At 53.9% G+C, this 20,441-nt stretch overlaps 2 protein-coding genes across 2 annotated transcripts; both read left to right on the top strand.

The window, feature by feature from the left end:
• The first annotated feature begins 2,421 nt into the window (after nt 1-2,421).
• YJU2B (YJU2 splicing factor homolog B) lies at nt 2,422-12,948 on the top strand. The gene is made up of 9 exons (XM_065874559.1): nt 2,422-2,469; nt 3,872-3,925; nt 5,346-5,428; nt 7,134-7,189; nt 8,877-8,937; nt 9,419-9,561; nt 9,657-9,829; nt 12,002-12,140; nt 12,251-12,948. Exons 1-9 carry the CDS (start codon nt 2,467-2,469, stop codon nt 12,730-12,732), a joined length of 1,194 nt encoding a protein of 397 aa, XP_065730631.1. The 5' UTR covers nt 2,422-2,466; the 3' UTR covers nt 12,733-12,948.
• Nucleotides 12,949-14,026: 1,078 nt separating this feature from the next.
• MRI1 (methylthioribose-1-phosphate isomerase 1) lies at nt 14,027-19,304 on the top strand. Its single transcript, XM_065874986.1, has 6 exons — nt 14,027-14,180; nt 14,256-14,494; nt 15,334-15,509; nt 16,787-16,963; nt 17,044-17,268; nt 18,980-19,304. The coding sequence occupies exons 1-6, from the start codon at nt 14,049-14,051 to the stop codon at nt 19,123-19,125; spliced, it is 1,095 nt and encodes a 364-aa protein (XP_065731058.1). The 5' UTR covers nt 14,027-14,048; the 3' UTR covers nt 19,126-19,304.
• Nucleotides 19,305-20,441: the final 1,137 nt, after the last annotated feature.

Here is a 20,441-nt window from a genome sequence, read left to right on the forward strand (position 1 = left end):
TCCAGCAACTCCAGAAAGTCCTCTTGCCGTCATCCACTCTTTACAGGTGAGGAAATATAAGCTCAGGGAGGCTCAGACATTGGCCAAGGTTACCCAGCTAGTGAGGAATGGAGCAGGGATTCCAGCCCAGGGAACTGTGCCCCCAAAGCTTGGGTGGGCACTTAGCTATTTTGTTGGCAAAAGCATTTTTAGTTTGGAAGTGACTTTAAGAAAATCTGGTCCAGGGGCACACTTTACAGGTGGAGGATCCGAGGTGGAGAGGAGTTTGGGGGGATGGTGGAACACTTTATATCTGGGGCTTTGCACCCTGGCTCTGCCTTCCTATCAGCTTCTGACCCCTGGCAAGTTACTTAAGCTCCCACGTCCTCATTCGTCAACTGGAGATAATACTAACATGGTATAGAGTAAATGGGGCAATGATGTTGGACTCTGTGCAGCAGGTAGCACACAGTAACTATTAGAGAGCGCACAGCTAAGTTTGCAGAAACAGAGACTTCCTGACTCGAGCACAGGAGCCAGCAAACTACACTCACAGGCCAAAACCAGACCACTGCGTGATTTTGTACAACCCACCAGCAAAGAATGGGTTTAACTTCTTAAATTGTTGGGGAAAAATCAAAAGGAGAATAAGGGCTTCCCTGGTGGCGCAGTGGTTGAGAGTCCGCCTGCCGATGCAGGGGACGCAGGTTCGTGCCCCGGTCCGGGAGGATCCCACATGCCACCGAGCGGCTGGGCCCGTGAGCCATGGCTGCTGAGCCTGCATGTCCGGAGCCTGTGCTCTGCAATGGGAGAGGCCACAACAGTGAGTGGCCTGTGTACCGCAAAAAAAACAAAACAAAACAAAAAAAAGAAGAATATTTTGTGACATGTGGCAATCATGTGAAATTGAAATTTCAGGGTCCACAAATAAAGTTTTGTTGGAATGCAGCCACACCCATTCATTTACATATTGTCTATGGCTGCTTTCTAGCAGTGACAGCAGAGTTGAGCCAAGTTGAGCTGTTGGGACAAATTCTGGCCCTCAATCGAGAAAATCTGCCAATCCCCATTCTGGACTACGCTTTAGTCCCTCATACTGTCTCTCTTTTTTATTTATTTATTTTTTTAATTGAAATACAGTTGATTTAAAATGTTGTGTTAGGGCTTCCCTGGTGGCGCAGTGGTTGAGAGTCCGCCTGCCGATGCAGGGGACACGGGTTCACGCCCTGGTCCGGGAAGATCCCACATGCTGCGGAGCGGCTAGGCCTGTGAGCCATGGCCACTGAGCCTGCGCGTCCGGAGCCTGTGCTCCGCAACGGGAGAGGCCACAGCAGTGAGAGGCCCGCGTACCACACACACAAAATAAAAACATAAAATGTTGTGTTAATTACTGCTGTTCAGCAAAGTGATTCAGTTAAACATATATATATGTTCTTTTTTTAATATTCTTTTCCATTATGGTTTATCTTAGAATATTGAATATAGTTCTCTGTGCTATACAGTAGGACCTTGTTGTTTATCCATTCTATATGTAATAGTTTGCATCTGCTCACCCCAAATTCCCAGTGTCTCTGTGTCACCCACACTGAGTCTTATGGAACCTCAGTCAGTTATCAGAGGTTGATGAAGTCAGCATTTATCAGGAGCTGTCCTGGGTGCCGGAGACGGAGCACAGTGGCACCTGGCGGAGGAGACAGACTGTAAACAAGTGAACAGACACAGGGTGATGAGGTGGAAGCTCCAGGGAAGAAGTGACTTTAGATCAGGTGATCAGATGAGGCCTCTGACAGAGGTGATGTTTGAGCTGAGACCTGTGACAAAGAACACTCGTGGGTGTTATCCTGTGTATTGTAGGTGTTTAGCCGCATTCAAGGCAGTTGGCCTGTACCTGCTTAGCTTTCGAAGGCAGCCAGGAAGCCAGTGTGACTGAAACAGCGAGTGAGAGGGAGAGGGGTAAAAGGTGGGCTCGGAGAGGCAGGCAGGGGCCCCATAGGCCATGGGGAGGGGTTTGACTTGATCCTCAGAGCTATGGGAATCACTGGAGGCGTTTAAGCAGGAAAGTGATAGTTCAGATTTATATTTTCACAGATCCTTCTAGCCCTTACGAGGAGAACAGACCATAAGAGTCAAGGGCAGAGCCAGGAGCCTAGGAAGGAGGTGACTGTACTCGTCCAGGTGAGCGATGATGGGGGCCATGGAGGGATGAGAAGTGTCAGCTGGGAAATATATGTTGGATGGAGAGTGAACAGGACACTCCCTTTCCAGACAGACAAACGCCGCTCCTTGGATGCCTCCTACACCTGCAGAGAGGATCATCTGAGCCGCCACCACCACCACGCACAGCCCACCACATCTTCACAGAGAAGCCGCGACTGTCTGCCAGGCTGTCAAGGAGGGTGGCACTGGGCAGTGAGTCGACAAAGCAGTGTCCCGTCGTCTTTTCAGATAGGCTGAGTGGCGGCTGAGGACCAGTAGGCAGCTTCCAAGATGGTGAGTAGAAGACAGGCTGTGCTCATTGGGTTTCTCTTCTGATCTTTAGGTGAAGGGAAGGGGTCCCCTGAATAGCCCTTTCCCTCCCCTAAAAGTCTCCTTCCCCACCCCTGACCCCAAGTTCTCAGGTATTTTCAAACTCTGGATCATGGTCTTCAGGTGCAGTGGTTTTCAAACTTTGCTGTGTACTAAAATCACCAAGGGAGCTTTTTTCTTTTTTTTTCCTGTTTTTTTTTTTCTTAATGAGGTGGAATTCACATAACATAAAACTAACATTTTAAAACATATGATTCAGTGGCATTTAGTACATTCACAATATTTTGCAATGACCACCTCTGTCTAGTTCCAAAACATTTCCGTCACCCCAAAAGGAAATCCTATACCCAATAGCAGTCACTCCCGTTGCCCCACCCCAGCCCCTGGCAACCACCAGTCTGCTTTCTGCCTCTGTAGATTTGTCCGTTCTGGACATTTCATATCAATGGAATCATGTACCATGTGTCCCTTTGTATCCAGCTTCTTTCACTTAGCATGATTTTTTCGGGATTTACCCACATTACAGCATATATCAGAGCTTCCTTCCTTTTTAATGGCTGAATAATATCCCATTATATGGATGGACCACATTTTGTTTATCCTTTCATCCACTGATGGACACTTGGGTTGTTACCACCATTTGGCTATTGTGAATGGACCTGTATGTACAAGGATGTGTATATACACGTGTTTTCCAGGGTTGCTTTGGAAAAGCCCTGTGTCCAGGCACCATGCCCTAGAGCAGGTTCTCTGTCAGGAGAACCTCTGGGCGTGGGTCCCAGGCATCAGTATTTTAGAAACTCCTCAGGTAGTTGTAACATGCCGCCAAGTTTGAGACCCACTGCTTCAGTGGATCGTTAAGTCAGTAAGTCAATTCAGCAGTTGGCTGTCAGCATTTAAAAGAGAGATTCACAGCTGGGTGAGCATTCTTTCCTGAAACCTGTGCTTGTGTATTTGGGGTTAAATATGTCTTACCTTAAGTCACGGTCCCAAAATAACTGTGAAAGCCATTGCTCTAGGAGAGTCTAACCCTTGTGCAATTTTCCACAGCGACGATGGTGGGTTTTGTTTTGTTTGTTTGTTTTTCTTTGGCTGAGCCGCTCAGCTTGCCGGATCTTAGTTCCCTGACCAGGGATTGAACCCAGGCCACGGCAGTAAAAGCGCTGAGTCCTAACCAGTGGACCGCCGGGGAATTCCCAACAGTGGGGCTTTTTCCCCCAAGTCACCAGTCCTTGATGGGACACGGAGCCCTGGGCCATCCTCCAGGATATCCCTGTCTTCCTTGTCCAGGTCTCGCCCCTCAAGGCTGCACAAGTAGGTCTCCCGTAGGACCCTCTCTGACTCACGTCTCTCTTCTGCTTTCCAGGGTGAAAGGAAAGGCGTAAACAAGTACTACCCTCCGGATTTCAACCCTACAAAGGTAAGGGGCAGGCTTCCTTCTCCGTGTCCACGACAGCATAGCGACCCCGCCGGGTAGGGGCCCCAGGCTCTTCATCCCCTCCTGGAGTCAGAACAACAGCTGCAGAAGCCCGGGCGGCCCCCAAGGTCTCCCTGCCTTGCACTTGTCACCTGAGTCTTGGGGCAGCCTTCCCTCCCAGGTGGTCAGTGTGACCCTGGTCAGTGACCCATGTAAACACCAGCATGCCCAGTATCAGGTGTAGTGTGTTTCCAGTGGAGTCCAGGATGAGGTCCCACACACGGCCTCTGGGTCAGATCCCCTCACCCTCCCAGCTCCAGCTCGTCTGGCCTCCTCATTGTTCCCTCTGCCTGGAACCTCTCCCTCCCTCTGACCCCAAGACTCCTTTCCTTCCTTTAGGTCTCTCCTCACAGAGGGCCTCCCTGACCACCCTCTCATTCTCTATCGCATGACCTAGTGCTTTATTTCTCTCCGTAGCCTTCTTAACTCCTTGATGCATCACCCATTTATTTGCGTATTATCCATCTCCCCCTCTCTTTATTTATTTTATTTATTTATTTTTGGCTGCATCGGGTCTCCGTTGGTGCGAGCGGGCTTTCTCTAGTTGCAGCGAGCGGGAGGTACTCTTTGTTGCAGCATGTCGGCCTCTCTTTGCGGTGGCTTCTCTTGTTGCGGAGCATGGACTCTAGGCATGCGGGCCTCAGTAGTTGTGGCTCGCAGGCTCAGTAGTTGTGGCGCACGGGCATAGTTGCTCTGCGGCACGTGGGATCTTCCCAAACCAGGGCCTGAACCCGTGTCCCCCGCATTGGCAGGTGGATTCCTAACCACTGCGCCACCAGGGAAGCCCCCCATCTCCCCCTCTAGAACGTCCGCGCCTCAAGGGCAGGGATGTTCATCTGTCTCATTTGCATCTGTGTCCCCACACTGGGCGCTCAGTAAGGGGCTAGTAAATGAATCAGCATGTCCCAGCTATGTGGTCCCCTGCACATGACTCGGTCTTTCTACACCAGAGTCTCCCCATAGGTCCAAAGGGGAAACAAAACAACGTGACCTCCCAGAAACGTTGCGGGATTAAAGTGAGATGACACACTTAAAGTACCCAGCAGAGGTTTGCTGGTCTTGTCATCTCACCTGATCCCACAACACCTGGAGGTAATTATGATCCTTGTCCGCAGTTGACTCATAGGGCTGTGGAAGGCAAAAGGTGAGGTCACTGCCCAGGGTCACACAGCTCTCTTAGCTCCTAAATGGGAGAGGTAAGATGCAGACTCCTGTTTTCCTGATTCCAAGCCTAAGTGCCTCCCATTTTGCTGTTTACACTCCCAGCAGGACATAAGAATGAGGCCTCTCTCGGCCTGTGAGAGAGGGCCTGAGCTCCCCCAGCTCAGCAGTGCTAATCTGCTCCCTCTTCCTTTCCACACAGCATGGCTCACTCAACAGATACCATAACAGCCACCCTCTTCGGGAGCGGGCTCGGAAGCTGTCCCAGGGCATCCTCATCATCAGGTAAGGCCCTGGCATCACCTGAGGACCCCTGCCCTTTGTGCCACCTGGTGTCAACCTCAAGGAGTGTTCAGCACCCCCTGATTTTGCCCAGTGCTGCAGGGTCTTAATTCCATAAAGCAGAAAGTTGCTGTATCAGTCAGCCATTGCTGCGTAACAAAACGATAAGCACATGTTAAGCACTCGTGTTGTTCACGAGTCTGCAGCTCAGCTGGATGCCTCTGCTGCCCTTGGCTGGTCTTGGCTGACCTGGGCTGGGCTGTCTCACATGTTTGGGGGTTGCCTGGCTGGGGACTGGCTGGTCCAGCATGGCTTTGGTTGGTATGACTGGGCTGTGTTCCAAGTCTCATCCTCCAGCCGGCTAACCTGGGCTTGTTCACACAGCAGCAGCCGGGTTCCAAAAGAGAGCCAGCAGAGGCATGCAAGGCTTCTTGAGGCAGAGACCCTGAGCTGGTACCCTGTCACTTCTGTCTCATTGATTCCCCAAAGCAAGTCATGATGCAGGGAGCGGGTGGGCAACACACTCCACCTCTTGACAGGAATGGCTGCAGAGTCATCTTGCAAAGGGCACGGACATGGGGAGGATAAAGAATCACAGCCATTGCTGCAGTCAAGCCAGGACGATGGCTATTCCGGGGTTCTCCTCTTATTTCTGGCCAGCACCCTGTGGGTCAGCCGTGGCGGGAAGCAGAAGCCAGCTTGTGTCGCCCCAGAAGGAGCCCCTCTCTGCCTCCTTCTCTGCCTCATGAACTCTGCCCTCAGCCTCTGGGGTCCGCCCTGGGCCTGAGCAGAGCATCCAGTGACAAAACCATCAGAGGCAGGAACATCTATGGAAAAGTAGTCAAGATGCAAATCTCAGCAGTGGCCCCAAGAGTCACAGAGCTGAAGGTCACCTCCAACTCCCGCCGTGCCTCCACACTCCAGATCCAGCCACCCACCCTGCCTTCTGTTTGCCAAGCCCTCATCTCATCTGTACAGTGTCTTAAATTCACCTTATTATTCATTACTTAATGGTTCTGTTTTAAAAGAGAAGCTCCATTACTGCTGTTAATGGAAATTTGCCAGAATTGCACGTTGCAAATAGAACTGGATAAGAGAAACCCAGGGACTTCCCTGGTGGCGCAGGGGTTGGGACCCGGGTTCAAGCCCTGGTCCAGGAAGATCCCACATGCCGCAGAGCAGCTAAGCCTGTGAGCCATAACTACTGAGCCTGCGCTCTAGAGCCTGTGCTTGGCAACGAGAGGAGCCACCGCAGTGAGAAGCCCGCGCACCACAACGAAGAGTAGCCCCCGCTCGCCGCAACTAGAGAAAGCCCGTCCGCAGCAACGAAGACCCAACGCAGCCAAAAATAAATAAATAAATGTATTAAAAACAAAAAAAATCCAGTGTCACTACAACAACGTAGCTAAACTGGAATCAAACACCAGTGCTCCCTGAAGCCTGCTTCCTCCTCTGCTTGGAAACTTGTGTAGCTGACATGGTGGCATATGGAAGACAGGGCAGCACCCAGCAGAGACGCTCGCCCAGACTGGGTCAGCTGGCCAGAGAGCCACGTGATGGCCCTGGCCTGGTTGCAAGAATGACCACCGTTCTTTACCCTTCCACTTGCACGCCCTTTGCAATGTGACTGCAGCCAGAGTCGCTGACCTGGAGATCCTGGGAGAGCCCACGTGGATGGGGACAAATGAGCTGTTCTCTGTTTGTGTAGATTTGAGATGCCCTATAACATCTGGTGTGATGGCTGCAAGAACCACATCGGCATGGGTGAGCTTCCGCCCGCTCCCCTGCTCCCCACCCTGACCCCCACCATTCAGCCCCATGGCCAGAGAGCCCCTTAACTGCTGGGCGCCATGCGAGACCATCTCCGCCGGGGTCCCGATCAGGAGTCGAATAGGGGACAGTGGGCTCAAGTGCCTGGTGGGCTGTGGATGCCTCGTGGCAGAGCGGTTAGGAGGCTCTGGGTTCAAATCCCATCTCTGCCACTTCGTAGCTGGTGACCCTTGGCAGGCGACTGAGCCTCTGTACCTCGATTTAGCCATCGGTGAAATTCAGGTGGTATGAGTGCCCGCCTGTGTGGCATAAAAGTGCTTAGTGCAAGGAATTCCCTGGCGGTCCAGTGGTTAGGACCCTGCGCTTTCCACTGCAGGGGGCGTGGGTTCAATCCCTGGTGGGGGAACTAAGATCCCAGAAGCCGCACAGCGCCGCCAAAAATAAATTAAAAAGAAAGTGCTTAGTGCACAGCGCGTGGCATGTGCGAGGGCTCGTAAACTCACCCTGCTGCTGCCACTACCCTTACTGTTACCGTGAGCATTCAGACCCCTGATCGTGCCCCCAGGTGCACAGATGGATGGACAGACATGGGTCCGCGGCCCTGGTCAGCAGCCCTGAGGCCTGCGGCAGGTGACTCGACGCTCCTGGCTTCCGTTTCCTCCACTATAGTACAGGGATCCTCAGCCCTTCCCACGGCGCCTGGCCCAGGGCAGCAGCTCGCTCTGTAAACAGGAGCCGGCAGCTCCCGGCAGGAGGGTCCAGTGCAAGAAAGAGGGGCCAGGCCACCCCACTGCTGAAGTGGAATGACTCCCCCCAACACATCCCCCTGATCAGACCCAGCAAGGGGCGTCTACCCCAAAGGCCTCCAGGCGCTCAGGCGACAAAGAGCAGGGCGCAGCCTGACACCACACATGGGTCAACCTCAGGGCCGTGAACAGAAGCAGCCCCCCCAGAAAAGGAACAGCCGGCCAGGCCACACCACCAACCCCCTCAAGCTCTGTTTTTCTAGTTTAAGCTTTTTTCATTCAGTCAGCAAGATAAGAGTCAAGAATATACCATCTAATTAGTGAAAAAGGAACAAAAAACCTGGCTATTCTCTAGAAAAATAATAAAAGCCAACCTTTTTTTTTTTTTTTTTCTTTTTTTTGGCCGCACCCCACGGTTTGCGGGGTTTTAGTTCCCCAACCAGGGATTGAACCTGGGCCCCGGCTGTGAAAGCACGGAGTCCTAACCACTGGACCGACAGGGAGGGAATTCCCAAAAGCCAACCCTTCTTGAATGCTTGCTGAGCACCTGGCCCAGTGTTAAGCGATCCGTGTGTATTACCAGCTTCTGCAGTTCTCACACCAGCCCTGTGCGGTAGGCATCATAGCCATCCCTATCCAATCGACGGGGAACCTGAGGCCGGACGGCCAGGGCAGCTGGCCTAAGGTCGCACAGCTGGCGGGGTGGCACCAGGGTATGAACCCGGGCCCTCTGGCTGAATCCAGCCCACCCTCCTCTGTGGCCTGAGCACCCATCCCGCAGCCTAGACATGGCTCTTCTGTGCTTGAATTTCAGTGTCCTCCAGAGGTGTCTCCCCTGCAGGGGAGTAAAATACCACCCCCATCTGCTCCCCACCCCAGGAAAAGACGCTGAGGGTGGCCTGAGCCCTAGCCTCATTCTCTCCCTCTCCTCCTAGGTGTTCGTTACAACGCAGAAAAGAAGAAGGTTGGCAATTACTACACGACCCCGATCTACAGGTAGAGGCAGCCTGGTGGGCCGCAGGGTGAGGGGGCTACAAAGGAGTCTGAGTCGGAGGGAAGTTTCTACCCTCTGCCTGATGATTATCCCCTGGGGGTCTCCTGGAAACCATCATGGTCTGTCAGTCAGGGCACATCCTGCCTAGAACCCTTCATGGTTCCCACCTTCTTCAGAGTAAAAGCCTGAGTCCTCCCCGTGGCCCACAAGGCCCCCGCAGGCTCTGCTCCATCCCCTCAGGAGGGTTTGTTGAATGAATGAACGAACGAACAAATGAATGGATGGATGAACAAGTGAACAAACTCCAGGCAGAAGGTCAGTGCCGGGGTGAAGGAACCATATCTGTCTCACCCACGGCTGTCCCCCGGACATGGAGCCCAGCATGTAGCAGGTGCTCCGTGAACACTAGTTGATGACGCGCACGGATGGAAGGAAGCGGGCCACAGTGTCCTGACTCTAGCCCGTCGCCCTCCACCCTGCCAGGTTCCGAATGAAATGCCACCTCTGCGTCAACTACATCGAGATGCAGACAGACCCCGCCAACTGCGACTACGTGATCGTGAGCGGCGCCCAGCGCAAGGAGGAGCGCTGGGACATGGCAGACAACGAGCAGGTGCTGACGACAGGTGAGCGCCAAGGGTGGGCTCCGGGCCCACTGCCAACCCTGAGCCCAGCCCCGAGCCAGGACCCTGAAGGCCCAGCCCCGCTCTCACTCTCGCAGAGCACGAGAAGAAGCAGAAGCTGGAGACAGATGCCATGTTCCGACTGGAGCACGGTGAGGCCGACCGGAGCACGCTCAAGAAGGCCCTCCCCACCCTGAGCCACATCCAGGAGGCCCAGAGCGCCTGGAAGGACGACTTCGCCCTCAACAGCATGCTGCGGAAAAGGTTCCGGGTGAGCAGGGCTCCGGCCCGGGGTCAGGACCACGGGCAGGCGGGGGTGGCCTGGCATCACCAGCAGTGGAGCGGGGAGAACAAAAAGCAGGCTGAGACCCAGGTCCAGCCCACTCCCTACCACATCCCAGCTATAGGCAGAGGTCATTTCACCCGCGGTTTCCCCACTCGCCACCACATCCCCACATCACAGCACCCATGGGAGGCATCTAGCCCAGCAGCTACTATTAAGCGTGTGGCCCCTTCCCCTGGGGACTCTGGCCCTCACAGCAGACTCTCATAGGGAAGAAATCCTCAAGCTGGGGCACAAGTGAGTCCCGACACCCGCCCCGTGGCCGGGGCAGGCAGAGGCCCAGGAGGGCACTGATCAGCTCCTAACATATTTCATGGGCCCGCTCAGCTGTCCTGAAACAAAATCCATAGATTGACAACCCACCCCCACGTAATTTCCAAAATCAGCCCTAGAGTCAAATCCCTAGAAATAAAAAAGGAAATTACCTATAAAATGTATAATGCCTATCTCAACATGTAAATGCTTGGGCCGGACACCTGTACCTGCTTGTAGAGCCACTGAGGGCTCAGGTGCAAACGCAGACTCCCGACCCCGGGGGGACAGGGTCGTAGCTGGAGGACACCCTAGGGCGTTGCTGTCAGTGACACAATGGCTACTACAGTTGGGCCAAAAATACTCAGTGGAGCTAAGTCACAGGGAATGGGGGTCTGGGGTCAGAGGAGTAAAACAGAAATGGGTTTTTTACCCTCGTGGGCATCCGACAGGGCAGTGGAACGTCCTTTGGGAACATGAGAACTTTTGCCTCTTCCCTCGCTTTGTGGGGCAGCTTTCACCCCTGGAGCCTGCGAACAGAGCCCGGGCAGGAGCATCCCGGGCGACCCCACAAGGCACAAGCTCCATATTCATCATCTTGCCACTCCCATTTTTCCACATCACCTTTTCTGATCATTCTGTGGTGGTTATTATTAGGAGTGAAATTGTGGGTTCTCTTACTAATTATCTGTTACTGAAAGTGTATCTCTCTGGCCAGGCCTCTGCCCAGAGCTGGTGTCCCCTGCCTTGTGGGCGTCCCCGAATGGGGTCTAAGGACCCTCCAACGTAACATCCCAAGGAACCCCATCAGTCCCTAACCTGCCCTGCCTGCATCCTCCCCTTCTCGGTAACGGAAGCATCTCTGTCCTTCCAGACACTCAGCCCGTAAAGCCCAGAGTCAGCCTTGGTTCCTCTTGTTATAACCACCACTCCCCTCTCCCCATCTGTCAGCAAATTCTGGTAGGCTCTGACCACTTCCACAGCCTCCATCATCTCCTGCCTGGACCAGCACAGTCCCTCCACCCTGGTCCCCAGGGGCTCATGCCCTGTGTCCCACAGGCTGTTCCCCTCATAGCCACCAGGGGGCGCCAGCGAGCGCCTGAGTGGGATTACATCCCTGCTATGCTCAAAACCCTCCGTGGCTCCCAACGGCCAGAGTCCTCCCCTTGGCCCACCAGGCCCAAATGATATGCCCCTTCCCCTCCTTACCCCCATCTCCACCTTTCCCTTGCTCATTCTGCTCTAGCCACATTGGCCGCCTCACTGGCAAGCGCACTTCTGCCTCAGGGCCTTTGCACAGGCTGTTCCCTCCACCTTGGCACACTTTTCCACCAGATACCCACATGGCTTCCTCACTCAGACACCTCTTCTCAAATATGGTTTTCTTAGGATACTGTCCCTAACTCCCCCCTCTACCATGCACACCACATTTAAAGTTGAACCCACTGCCTATTTCCTACCCTCTTCCCAGCATTCTTTCTCTCCTCACCACTTTGTCTTGCTCACCCACTAGAATGTCAGCTCCACCAGGGCAAAAGATTTTGTCTGCTCACTGCTGTGTCCCTAGTGTCTAGAACAAGGCCTGGCACCAGAAAGACATTCTGTAAATATCTGTGGAAAGAATGAATGAGTGAAGAACCCAGTGGTACACATACTAATGACTGTGTCTCCTGCTGTTGAACAAATTCTATGTCCCGAGCACTGTGTGAGGCCTTTTCCTCCCATAAGCTTGAAGAGAAGGAAACTGAGACCCTGAACGCTGGAGGGAGTCTCCCCTCCAGCTCAGAGGGCAAAGAGGCACAGCTTTGACACCCACCATCCCTCCCCAACCCCTTCTCCCCAACACAGGAAAAGAAAAAAGCCATGCAGGAGGAGGAAGAGAGGGACCAGGCCCTGCAGGCCAAGGCAAGCCTGGACATCCCGCTGGTGCCGGAGACGGAGGATGACCGCAGGCTGGCCGCCCTGCTCAAGTTCCACACCCTAGACTGTGCGTGGGGGCCAGGGGGCGAGGAGGTCGGGGTGGGGGGAGATGGGGGGCTGCTCGGGCAGAGGGCGGCTCTGGACCTCCTCCTCCCCCCTCCCTCTCCCCATCCCCAGCATATGAGGACAAGCAGAAACTCAAGCGGACAGAGATCATCAGCCGCTCCTGGTTCCCCTCCAGCCCGGGACCTGGCGCCAGCAGCAGCAAAGCCAGCAGCGTCCTGAAGAAGCTGTCCCAGAACCGCAGATCTGCTCCCACTGGCTCCCCCATCACCGTGGGGCACCTGGGCATTGTGCGGCGGCGGTCCCGGGAGGTCCCAGAGAGCCCTCAGCACACAGCTGAGACCCCCAAGTCTGGGGAGCCACGGGTGCCAGAGGGGACCGCCCAGGACAGGCCCACATCCCCCAGAGACTGTTCTCAGGAGACAGCCAAGACGTGCAAGAACAGTAGGCCACCGGGGCAGGAGGAGAGCTGTCAGGACAGGCCCCGGCCCCTGCCGGGCTCCTCCCAGGAGGCAGCCAATCCCCAGGACACACCCCAGCCCTGCAGCCTCAGCTCCTCCCTCGTGGCTGACTACTCCGGTTCGGAGAGTGAGTGATTCTGGGGGCCAGATTCACTCAGGAGGCCAAGACCCACCGAGGAGGCCCCTCACAGGCTGCAGCCCCTTAACCCACCAGCCCTTGGAGAGCTCAGTGACCACCCTCCCCAGACCTCACCTCCTCACAGTAATGGAGTTGTTATTTATTTGGTCCTGGAGAGGGTGTCTGTGCCTTGTGGGACCCCCGACCTCCCAGCATTAAAACCCTGCTTCTTTGCCTCTGCCTCAGGTTACTAGATGGGCCCAGGAGCTATGCCTGCACCCCTCCCCCCACAACCCAACTAAGCTTGCCCAGCATCTCATCAGCCAATGCTGATGCTGTGACCACGGCCTGGGTCCCCACCCAGCTTGATGAGAGTTGAAAGGTAGTAGCCCAGGCTGGCCTGTAATCGGTGCCAACTTCCTGGAGGAGGTGGCACAGGCTGGGTATGAAGGATGAAACTGGGACTGGACAGCAGGGGTGCTCAGGATCCAGGCCGGATGCAGAAGGGGATGGAGCACACAGGTGTGGGCTGTTCATTATCCCCCACCCATGGGGACACCCTGGAAGGATCATGAAAGAGACCCCAGCGTGTTGCTTCCTTTGAAGGAAACTAGTAAACTGAGCAAAAAAAACAGCTGAGCATCCACCAGGTGACTCATGGCCCACCACCTCCCCCTAAATCCTGGAGAAGGATCATTTCACAAATATTAACGGAGCACTTGCAGTGCACCAGACGCTATCCTAGCCACTGGAGATGCAGTGGTGAACAAACCAGACATACGGACCTCTCCGGGCTGAGGTTCTGGCTGAATTCTGCTGAACTTGTAATGTGCCCTGTCCGGAGGTAGTGGTGGCCCCCAGCCCGCAGGCCTTTACTCCCCGCGGGGATAGGAAGGTCTCAAGGCAGCAGTAAGAGTCTGTTGGATCTCAGAACCCCCTTCTGGTGCCTTGCTCTGCGTGAGGCCAGAGGCAGCACTGGCTCTGGCTGGAGAAGTCAGGCACCTGAGGGTACCCACCTGGCACTTAGGAGTCTTGCTATAGCCAGACGCCAAACACAGGACTTGGCATGCAATAGTTGCCCTATAAATAGTGGCACCATTTTGGTTCCGAGGGTGCGGCTAACTGCCCAGGTTTGGCGGGGAACTTGGAGTAGGACCCGGCGCCTGGTTCGCGGGTCCCAGGAGCCAGCGAAGTTGATGTGCGCACGCTCCTCCTTCCGGGAGAGGTCCCACCCCTGGGCCCTGGCCTCGCCCCCTGCGCCCTTTCCGGCCCCGCCTCTGGTGCGCGCGGCCCGCTGAGCCCCGGGAAAGGCGGTGATCGCGGCTGCAACAGCATGACTTTGGAGGCGATCCGCTACTCGCGGGGCTCACTACAGATCCTCGACCAGCTGCTGCTGCCCCAGCAGAGCCGCTATGAGGCGGTGGGCTCGGTGCGCCAGGCCTGGGAGGCCATCCGCGCTATGAAGGTGGGGCCGCTCGGTGGGACCGGGGTGGGGGGCTTCCCATGCCTGCAGTCCCTGACGCCCCCATTTCCCCACCAGGTGCGCGGCGCCCCAGCCATTGCGCTCGTGGGCTGCCTCAGCCTCGCCGTGGAGCTGCAGGCGGGCGCCGGGGGACCCGGACTTGCCGCGCTCGTGGCCTTCGTGCGCGACGCTCTGAGCTTACTTGTCACCGCCCGGCCCACCGCCGTCAACATGGCCCGCGCCGCCCGAGACCTGGCCGACCTCGCAGCGCAGGAAGCGGAGCGGGAGGGCGCCACGGAGGAGGCGGTCCGAGAGAGGTAGAGGGGCCTTGTGCCAAGCGCTGCTCTAACCGGCGGCTATTCTTTTTTTTTTTTTTTTTTGCACAACGACCCATGTTACAGATGGGGAAACTGAGGCAATGTGCTCTTAGTCCAGTGCCACACAGGCAGGGCTGGGACTCACCACCGGACAGCCTGGCCCCGAGATCCTTGAACTCAGTGCCCTGACTCTGACCTCCCTGAACGTCCCCAGCCCTATCTGCCCTTGGAGGCCCTTTTAAGTGCCACCTCATTTACCTAGTTTTTGCTTTTGAAGAATTTTGTTTCTAGCCCTGGTCCTCTCCCCGCTCTCTTCCCACTCTCTCCCTCCGCATCTGCTGCACGGATACTCTCCATGTTCCTTAACCCCCACCAGGGTCCCTTCTGCCTCAGGGCCTTTGCACACACCATTTCTGCAAGCCAGGTATCCATCTACTTAATCTCCTCTCCTTCAAATTTCAGGTTTGTGCCTTCCCCACCCCCCATATAATACAGCTCATTCCTGTCCTCTGTCTCCTGACTCCGAGGCCTTTTCCTTCACTTTATTGTCTGTTCATCACCTGCTTCCCCCACCTCAGTGTCAGCTCCAGAGGAGCAGAGATTTTTGTCTTGTTCACTGCTGTGTCCCCCAGCCCCTGACGCACAGGAGGTGCTTAGTAAATGTGTCCCAAGAGCAAATGGAGTTACAGTTAGGTGGCTGTGGCAGAAGGGTCCAGACCCACAGCTGTGAGAGGCTTTCAGCAGGAGAGCTCCAGGAGAGCGGTGTTGGGCAGGGAGGAGGGGCTGATGTGGGCCCTGAAGGCTTGTGACTTGTGCTCAGAGTCCCTTGTCGGCCCCAGAGTGATCCGCTGGACCGAGGACATGCTGGCAAAAGACCTCCGGGACAATCGGAGCATCGGGGACCTGGGAGCCCACCACCTCCTAGAGCGGGCAGCCCCCGAGGGCGGCAAGGTGATAGTGCTGACCCACTGCAACACCGGTGCACTGGCCACTGCTGGCTATGGCACAGCCCTAGGTGAGTGGGCATCCACAGGGATAGGGGAGGACCCTTTTTGGATGCAAGAGAAAGAAACCCAAACCACTTTATACACCCCCCAAAATGTGAATTTATTAGTTTTTGTACAGAAACACTCAGGGGGTTGGCTTCAGGCATGACTGGATCCAGCAGCTCAAATAATAGCATCAGGGTCCATCTATCCGTATCCCTAAGATCTGCCCTCCTCCATGGTGGCATCGTCCTCACGCTCCACTCGTCGGCCAGGGTTCAGATCACAAGGAAAAGAGCCTAGGGTCTCTATTCCGACAGTGTTAGAAAAGTCTCCTTGTATCTCGGGGGCTCTGACGGAGTCATCTGTCCATCTAGGATCAGTCACTCGATAGGCCTGGCCTGTGTCATGTGCCTAGAAAATTGGTGGGGGGAGTTCCCTGGCAGTCCAGTGGTTAGGTCTCAACACTTTCACTGCTGTGGCCCAGGTTCAGTCTCTGGATGGGGAAGTGAGATCCCACAAGCCATGCAGGGCAGCCAAAAAAAAAAATTAAATACTTTTTAAATAAAAGTAAAGTTAAATTAAAATTTAAAAAAAAGAAAGTGGGTGGGATGTGTGTGGACTCCAAGAGGACTGAGGGGTGGGGCGTAGCCCCCTAAAGAAAGATTAGGGTAGCTGTGACCAGGACCAGGGGGACTGGGTCCTGGAGTTCAAGGCAGCGGATTCCAGTTGATCCCAAATTCTCCAGGAGGTTTCCCTACCTGCCTAGGTGCCACCCTTGGGCCTGGGGACTGAGGCTCTGATGGCAAGACATTCATTCATTCACTTAACAAATATCTATGCTTAATAAATGCTTATCTCCTGTGTACCCCATCACTCATACATGCATCCATTCCTTCAGTCACTCAACATTTATTAAGCACCTACTGTGTGCCCAGCACAGTTCTAGGAGTTAGGGACCCAGCAGTGGAGAAAGTAGATCAAATCTCTGCCATCGGGAGCAGGAAAACAGGAGGAACAGACACAGGAACAGAACAAATACGTATGATGCATTTGAACGTGGTAAGTGCTAAAGAGAGAGAGTAGGGGTTGGCAGCATGAGGGTTGCTCTGTGAGATGGAGGAATCCCGGAAGACCTCACGGAGAAGGCATTCTCTAAACACATTTGTACCAGGCAGAGAGAACAGCCACTGCAAGGGCCCGGGAGTGGGACTGCATGGTTTGGAGAACCATGCTGCTAACCAGTGGGCTGCCCTGCCCATCTGTCCCTTTGCATCTCATCCTCCTGGTGGGCTGGGCCCCACAGGTGTGATCCGCTCACTGCACAGCCTGGGCCGTCTGGAGTGTGCCTTCTGCACGGAGACCCGGCCCTACAACCAGGGAGCCCGGCTGACGGCCTTTGAGTTCGTCTACGAGCAGATCCCCGCCACCCTCATCGCCGACAGCATGGCGGCAGCCGCCATGGCCCACTATGGAGTGTCAGGTCAGCAGGTGGGGCGTGCCAGTGGGCAGGGCTCCAGGCATGCAGGGCCCGGTGGCGACTCCCGGCATCTCATTCCCCAGCTGTCGTCGTGGGAGCCGACCGCGTGGTTGCCAATGGCGACACGGCCAACAAGGTGGGCACCTACCAGCTAGCCATCGCCGCCAAGCACCACGGCATCCCCTTCTATGTGGCTGCCCCCAGCTCGTCGTGTGACCTCCACCTGAAGACGGGCCGGGAGATCATCATTGAGGAGCGTCCTGGCCAGGAGCTGACCCATGTCAGTGGGGTCAGGATTGCGGCACCCGGTAAGCCATCCGCTCAGAGGGGGGCACCATAGGCCTGGGCACCTCTGTTGAGGCACCCTGACCCCTTCACAGGCAGCAGGTGGTATTTGGGGTGTCATCAGCCTTCTGGGGCATAAGGTGCTCCTTCAAGCCATATTTTAGAGCAGACACGTCTTGGAAGTCAGATTCAAGGTCAGAAGATACAGCTAATGAGTTGGGAAGCCTTGAGCGCATTGCCTTGCTCTTCTCCACCTCTGTTTTCTCACCTGAATAAGAAATAAGAGTACCACCTGGCCGAGTGCTTATGAAGAGACAGATATCTCTCAGCTTCCCCACACTTCCTGGCTGTGTAGCCTGGTTGCCTAAAATTCATCCCTAAGAGCCCCATGAGCTGTTTTCATGACCTACCTCATATACCCGAGGCGGTTCAGTGTAATTAACCCACGTGAAGTGGAGAACAGTGCCTGGCCCTTAGTGCTCGTTAAATAGTAACAAGTATGATCAAAAACCTTTTATTAAAAGGACCAGTTAGGGATAGGGAATTTGGGACTGCCGTGTACACACTGCTATATTTAAAATGGATAACCAACAAGGAGCTACTGTCTAGCTGTATGCAATATCCTGTGATAAACCATAATGGAAAAGAATATAGATAGATAGATAGATAGATAATAAAAATAGATACATTAATGCTGAAAAAAAAATATTTTCTCGTGATTTTTTTGGTGCCCCTGCTTTCCTGGAGGCTTAATTATTTAGCACTGATCAAAACCCATAAGACCATGGAAAGCAGAGTTGACAACCCACCGTGTCCCTCCCCCCAAGAAAGCTGGGTAACACGGGCCAGGTGCAGTCTGGGGACCCCGATACTCTGTTCTGGCCAAGGATCACAGGAATGCAGACCCCAGGAGAACAGGTCTTTCTTCTGATTTTTCCAAGAGAAGCCTTACGTTTGTTATATGTTTGAAAGCTCCCACACTTTGAAAGCTGACAGCTAATTCAGTGGTCTTAAAAAACTGTGAACCAGAGAAAACAGAGTTTGCAGCCTCTTGTGTAAGAGATTGTTATTCATTCAGCAAACATTTTTGAGCACCTGGCCAGTGCCAGGTGACATGATAGGGCCGGGGAAACAGGAGTGAAAAAAAACATAAAAGTCCCTGCCCTCATAGAGCTGACAGTCCAGTGGGGAGACAGACAACAAACAAGATAAATAACAAAATCCCAGTGTATGTTAGAAGCGGGTAAAGGCTGAGGAGAAATAAATGAGGCACAGAAGGATATGGGAAGTGTCTGTGCAGGGGGTGGATTAGACAGGGTTATCAAATAGCACTGAGAAGGTGATATTTGAGAAAAAACCTGAAGGCAGTGAAACATCAAGTCATGTGCGTATCTGAGGGAAAGCATCCAGGCAGAGGGCACAGCCCATGCAAAGGCCCTGGGGTGGATTCTTGGGAGTTTCCTAAAGAAATTCCTGGAGCAGGCACAAGTGGGTGGATGTATATAAGACTTTGAAGGCTTCTTCTTAGACAGTGACAATCCAGGAATGTAGGGGGTCTAAATTCATTACTGGTATCAAAACCCATGCCTTCATGCACTTTTGGGGTGAGGATCTCTAGATTCTCAAGGATTCCCCAATCCCAAAAACCACTGTGAGTGAGACAGGCGACAATAGCTTGAGAACTTTCAATGAGCCTAATCCCTGCCTTTCTTGCCTCCCCCCTCTCCCCTGAAGGAATTGGGGTTTGGAATCCTGCCTTTGATGTCACCCCCCACGACCTCATCACTGGCGGCATCATCACAGAGCTGGGTGTCTTTGCCCCTGAGGAGCTCCAGGAAGCCCTAGGTGCCACGGTCACCCTAGATGGACCCCAGAAGTAACCAACCTAGCTGTCCATATCCTGCCCCCATTATTTTTATAATAAACTTATTGAATGGCCTGCCCAAAAGCTGACCTTGTTCCCCCAGCCACAATTCTTCCCAGAACAGAGAAAGCAGACAGGGCCTTTGCATGGCTCTTAAGATCCCAGCAGCTGAAGTCAAGCTGCCCGAGTTCATATCGCAGTTCCACCGCCTTTTCTTTTTCTTCTTCTTTTTTAAATTAATTTATTTATTTTTGGCTGTGTTGGGTCTTCGTTGCTGCGTATGGGCTTTCTCTAGTTGTGGCGAGCAGGGGCTACTCTTCGTTGCAGTGCGCGGGGCTTCTCGCTGCAGTGGCTTCTCTTGTTGCAGAGCACGGGCTCTAGGTGCTCGGGCTTCAGTAGTTGTGGCACACGGGCTCAGTAGTTGTGGCTCGTGGGCTCTAGTGCGCAGGCTCGGTAGTTGTGGTGCACGGGCTTAGTTGCTCTGAGGCATGTGGGATCTTCCCAGACCAGGGCTCAAACCCGTGTCCCCTGCACTGGCAGGCAGATTCTTAACCACTGCGCCGCCATGGAAGTCCTCCACCGCTTTTTCTGTTGTGTGATCTTGGCCAAATCACTTCACCTCTCCATGCTTTGTTTTCCTCATTTACAAAATGGAGACAATACTAGTACCTCCCTTTTTGGTTGCTCTCAGGGCTGGAATTAGGGTGACACCTCAGGTGCAAAATTTTAGAGGAGGCCCTGAGAAGCTCAGTAGTCAAGATAAAGAATAGCTTCATGCATTACTTTTGAAAAATCAAAATTAATGCAAAAACAATCCATGGTGAACAAAATATAAAGATATTAAATAGAATGAAACCCTGACCTTGCATATCCTGACCCTACTCCCTTCAGTCCTGATACCAGCCCTCGTTCCAACAAAACTTTATTTACAACATCAAGCAGCCAGTCCACAGGCTGTATTTGGACGATTTTTCTTTGTGTTAAAATATTATTTTTGAATGTGGAATATATTTTTATCTTGATAACTGAAGTTCGGGGCACCCCTTAAATTTTGCACCAGAGTGCCTCACTTGCCTGACCGAAAGTCCTAGACTTGAAGTTTATGTATAAAGAGCATAAAACAGCATAAGTTTTATAAAGCAGATAAGCACCCAGTAAGTGTTAGCTTATCATTATAACCTTTACTTCGAAATTTTTGCGAAATGCTGCCTATCATCGACCGTCGTGGGTAGTGGTCACTTTAACTCTTTGCCACGTTGTATCCCGTGAGCCATTCCGCCCTCCGGCCCCACTGTATCCCATCGTGCCCTGCGCTTTTCATCTGCGACCTCC

The sequence above is a fragment of the Phocoena phocoena genome, chromosome 3, assembly GCF_963924675.1.
Source record: "Phocoena phocoena chromosome 3, mPhoPho1.1, whole genome shotgun sequence".
Lineage (NCBI taxonomy): Eukaryota > Metazoa > Chordata > Mammalia > Artiodactyla > Phocoenidae > Phocoena > Phocoena phocoena.

What these genes read in the sequence shown, in the direction of transcription:
- YJU2B (XM_065874559.1), top strand. An exon ending in CAGGGCATCCTCATCATCAG is followed by an intron (nt 5,429 to 7,133) that starts GTAAGGCCCTGG and finishes CTGTTTGTGTAG; the next exon opens with ATTTGAGATGCCCTATAACA. An exon ending in TACACGACCCCGATCTACAG is followed by an intron (nt 8,938 to 9,418) that starts GTAGAGGCAGCC and finishes CCACCCTGCCAG; the next exon opens with GTTCCGAATGAAATGCCACC.
- MRI1 (XM_065874986.1), top strand. Translation starts at nt 14,049, where the DNA reads ATGACTTTGGAGGCGATCCGCTACTCGCGGGGCTCACTACAGATCCTC. An exon ending in AGGCCATCCGCGCTATGAAG is followed by an intron (nt 14,181 to 14,255) that starts GTGGGGCCGCTC and finishes TTTCCCCACCAG; the next exon opens with GTGCGCGGCGCCCCAGCCAT. An exon ending in GAGGAGGCGGTCCGAGAGAG is followed by an intron (nt 14,495 to 15,333) that starts GTAGAGGGGCCT and finishes TGTCGGCCCCAG; the next exon opens with AGTGATCCGCTGGACCGAGG.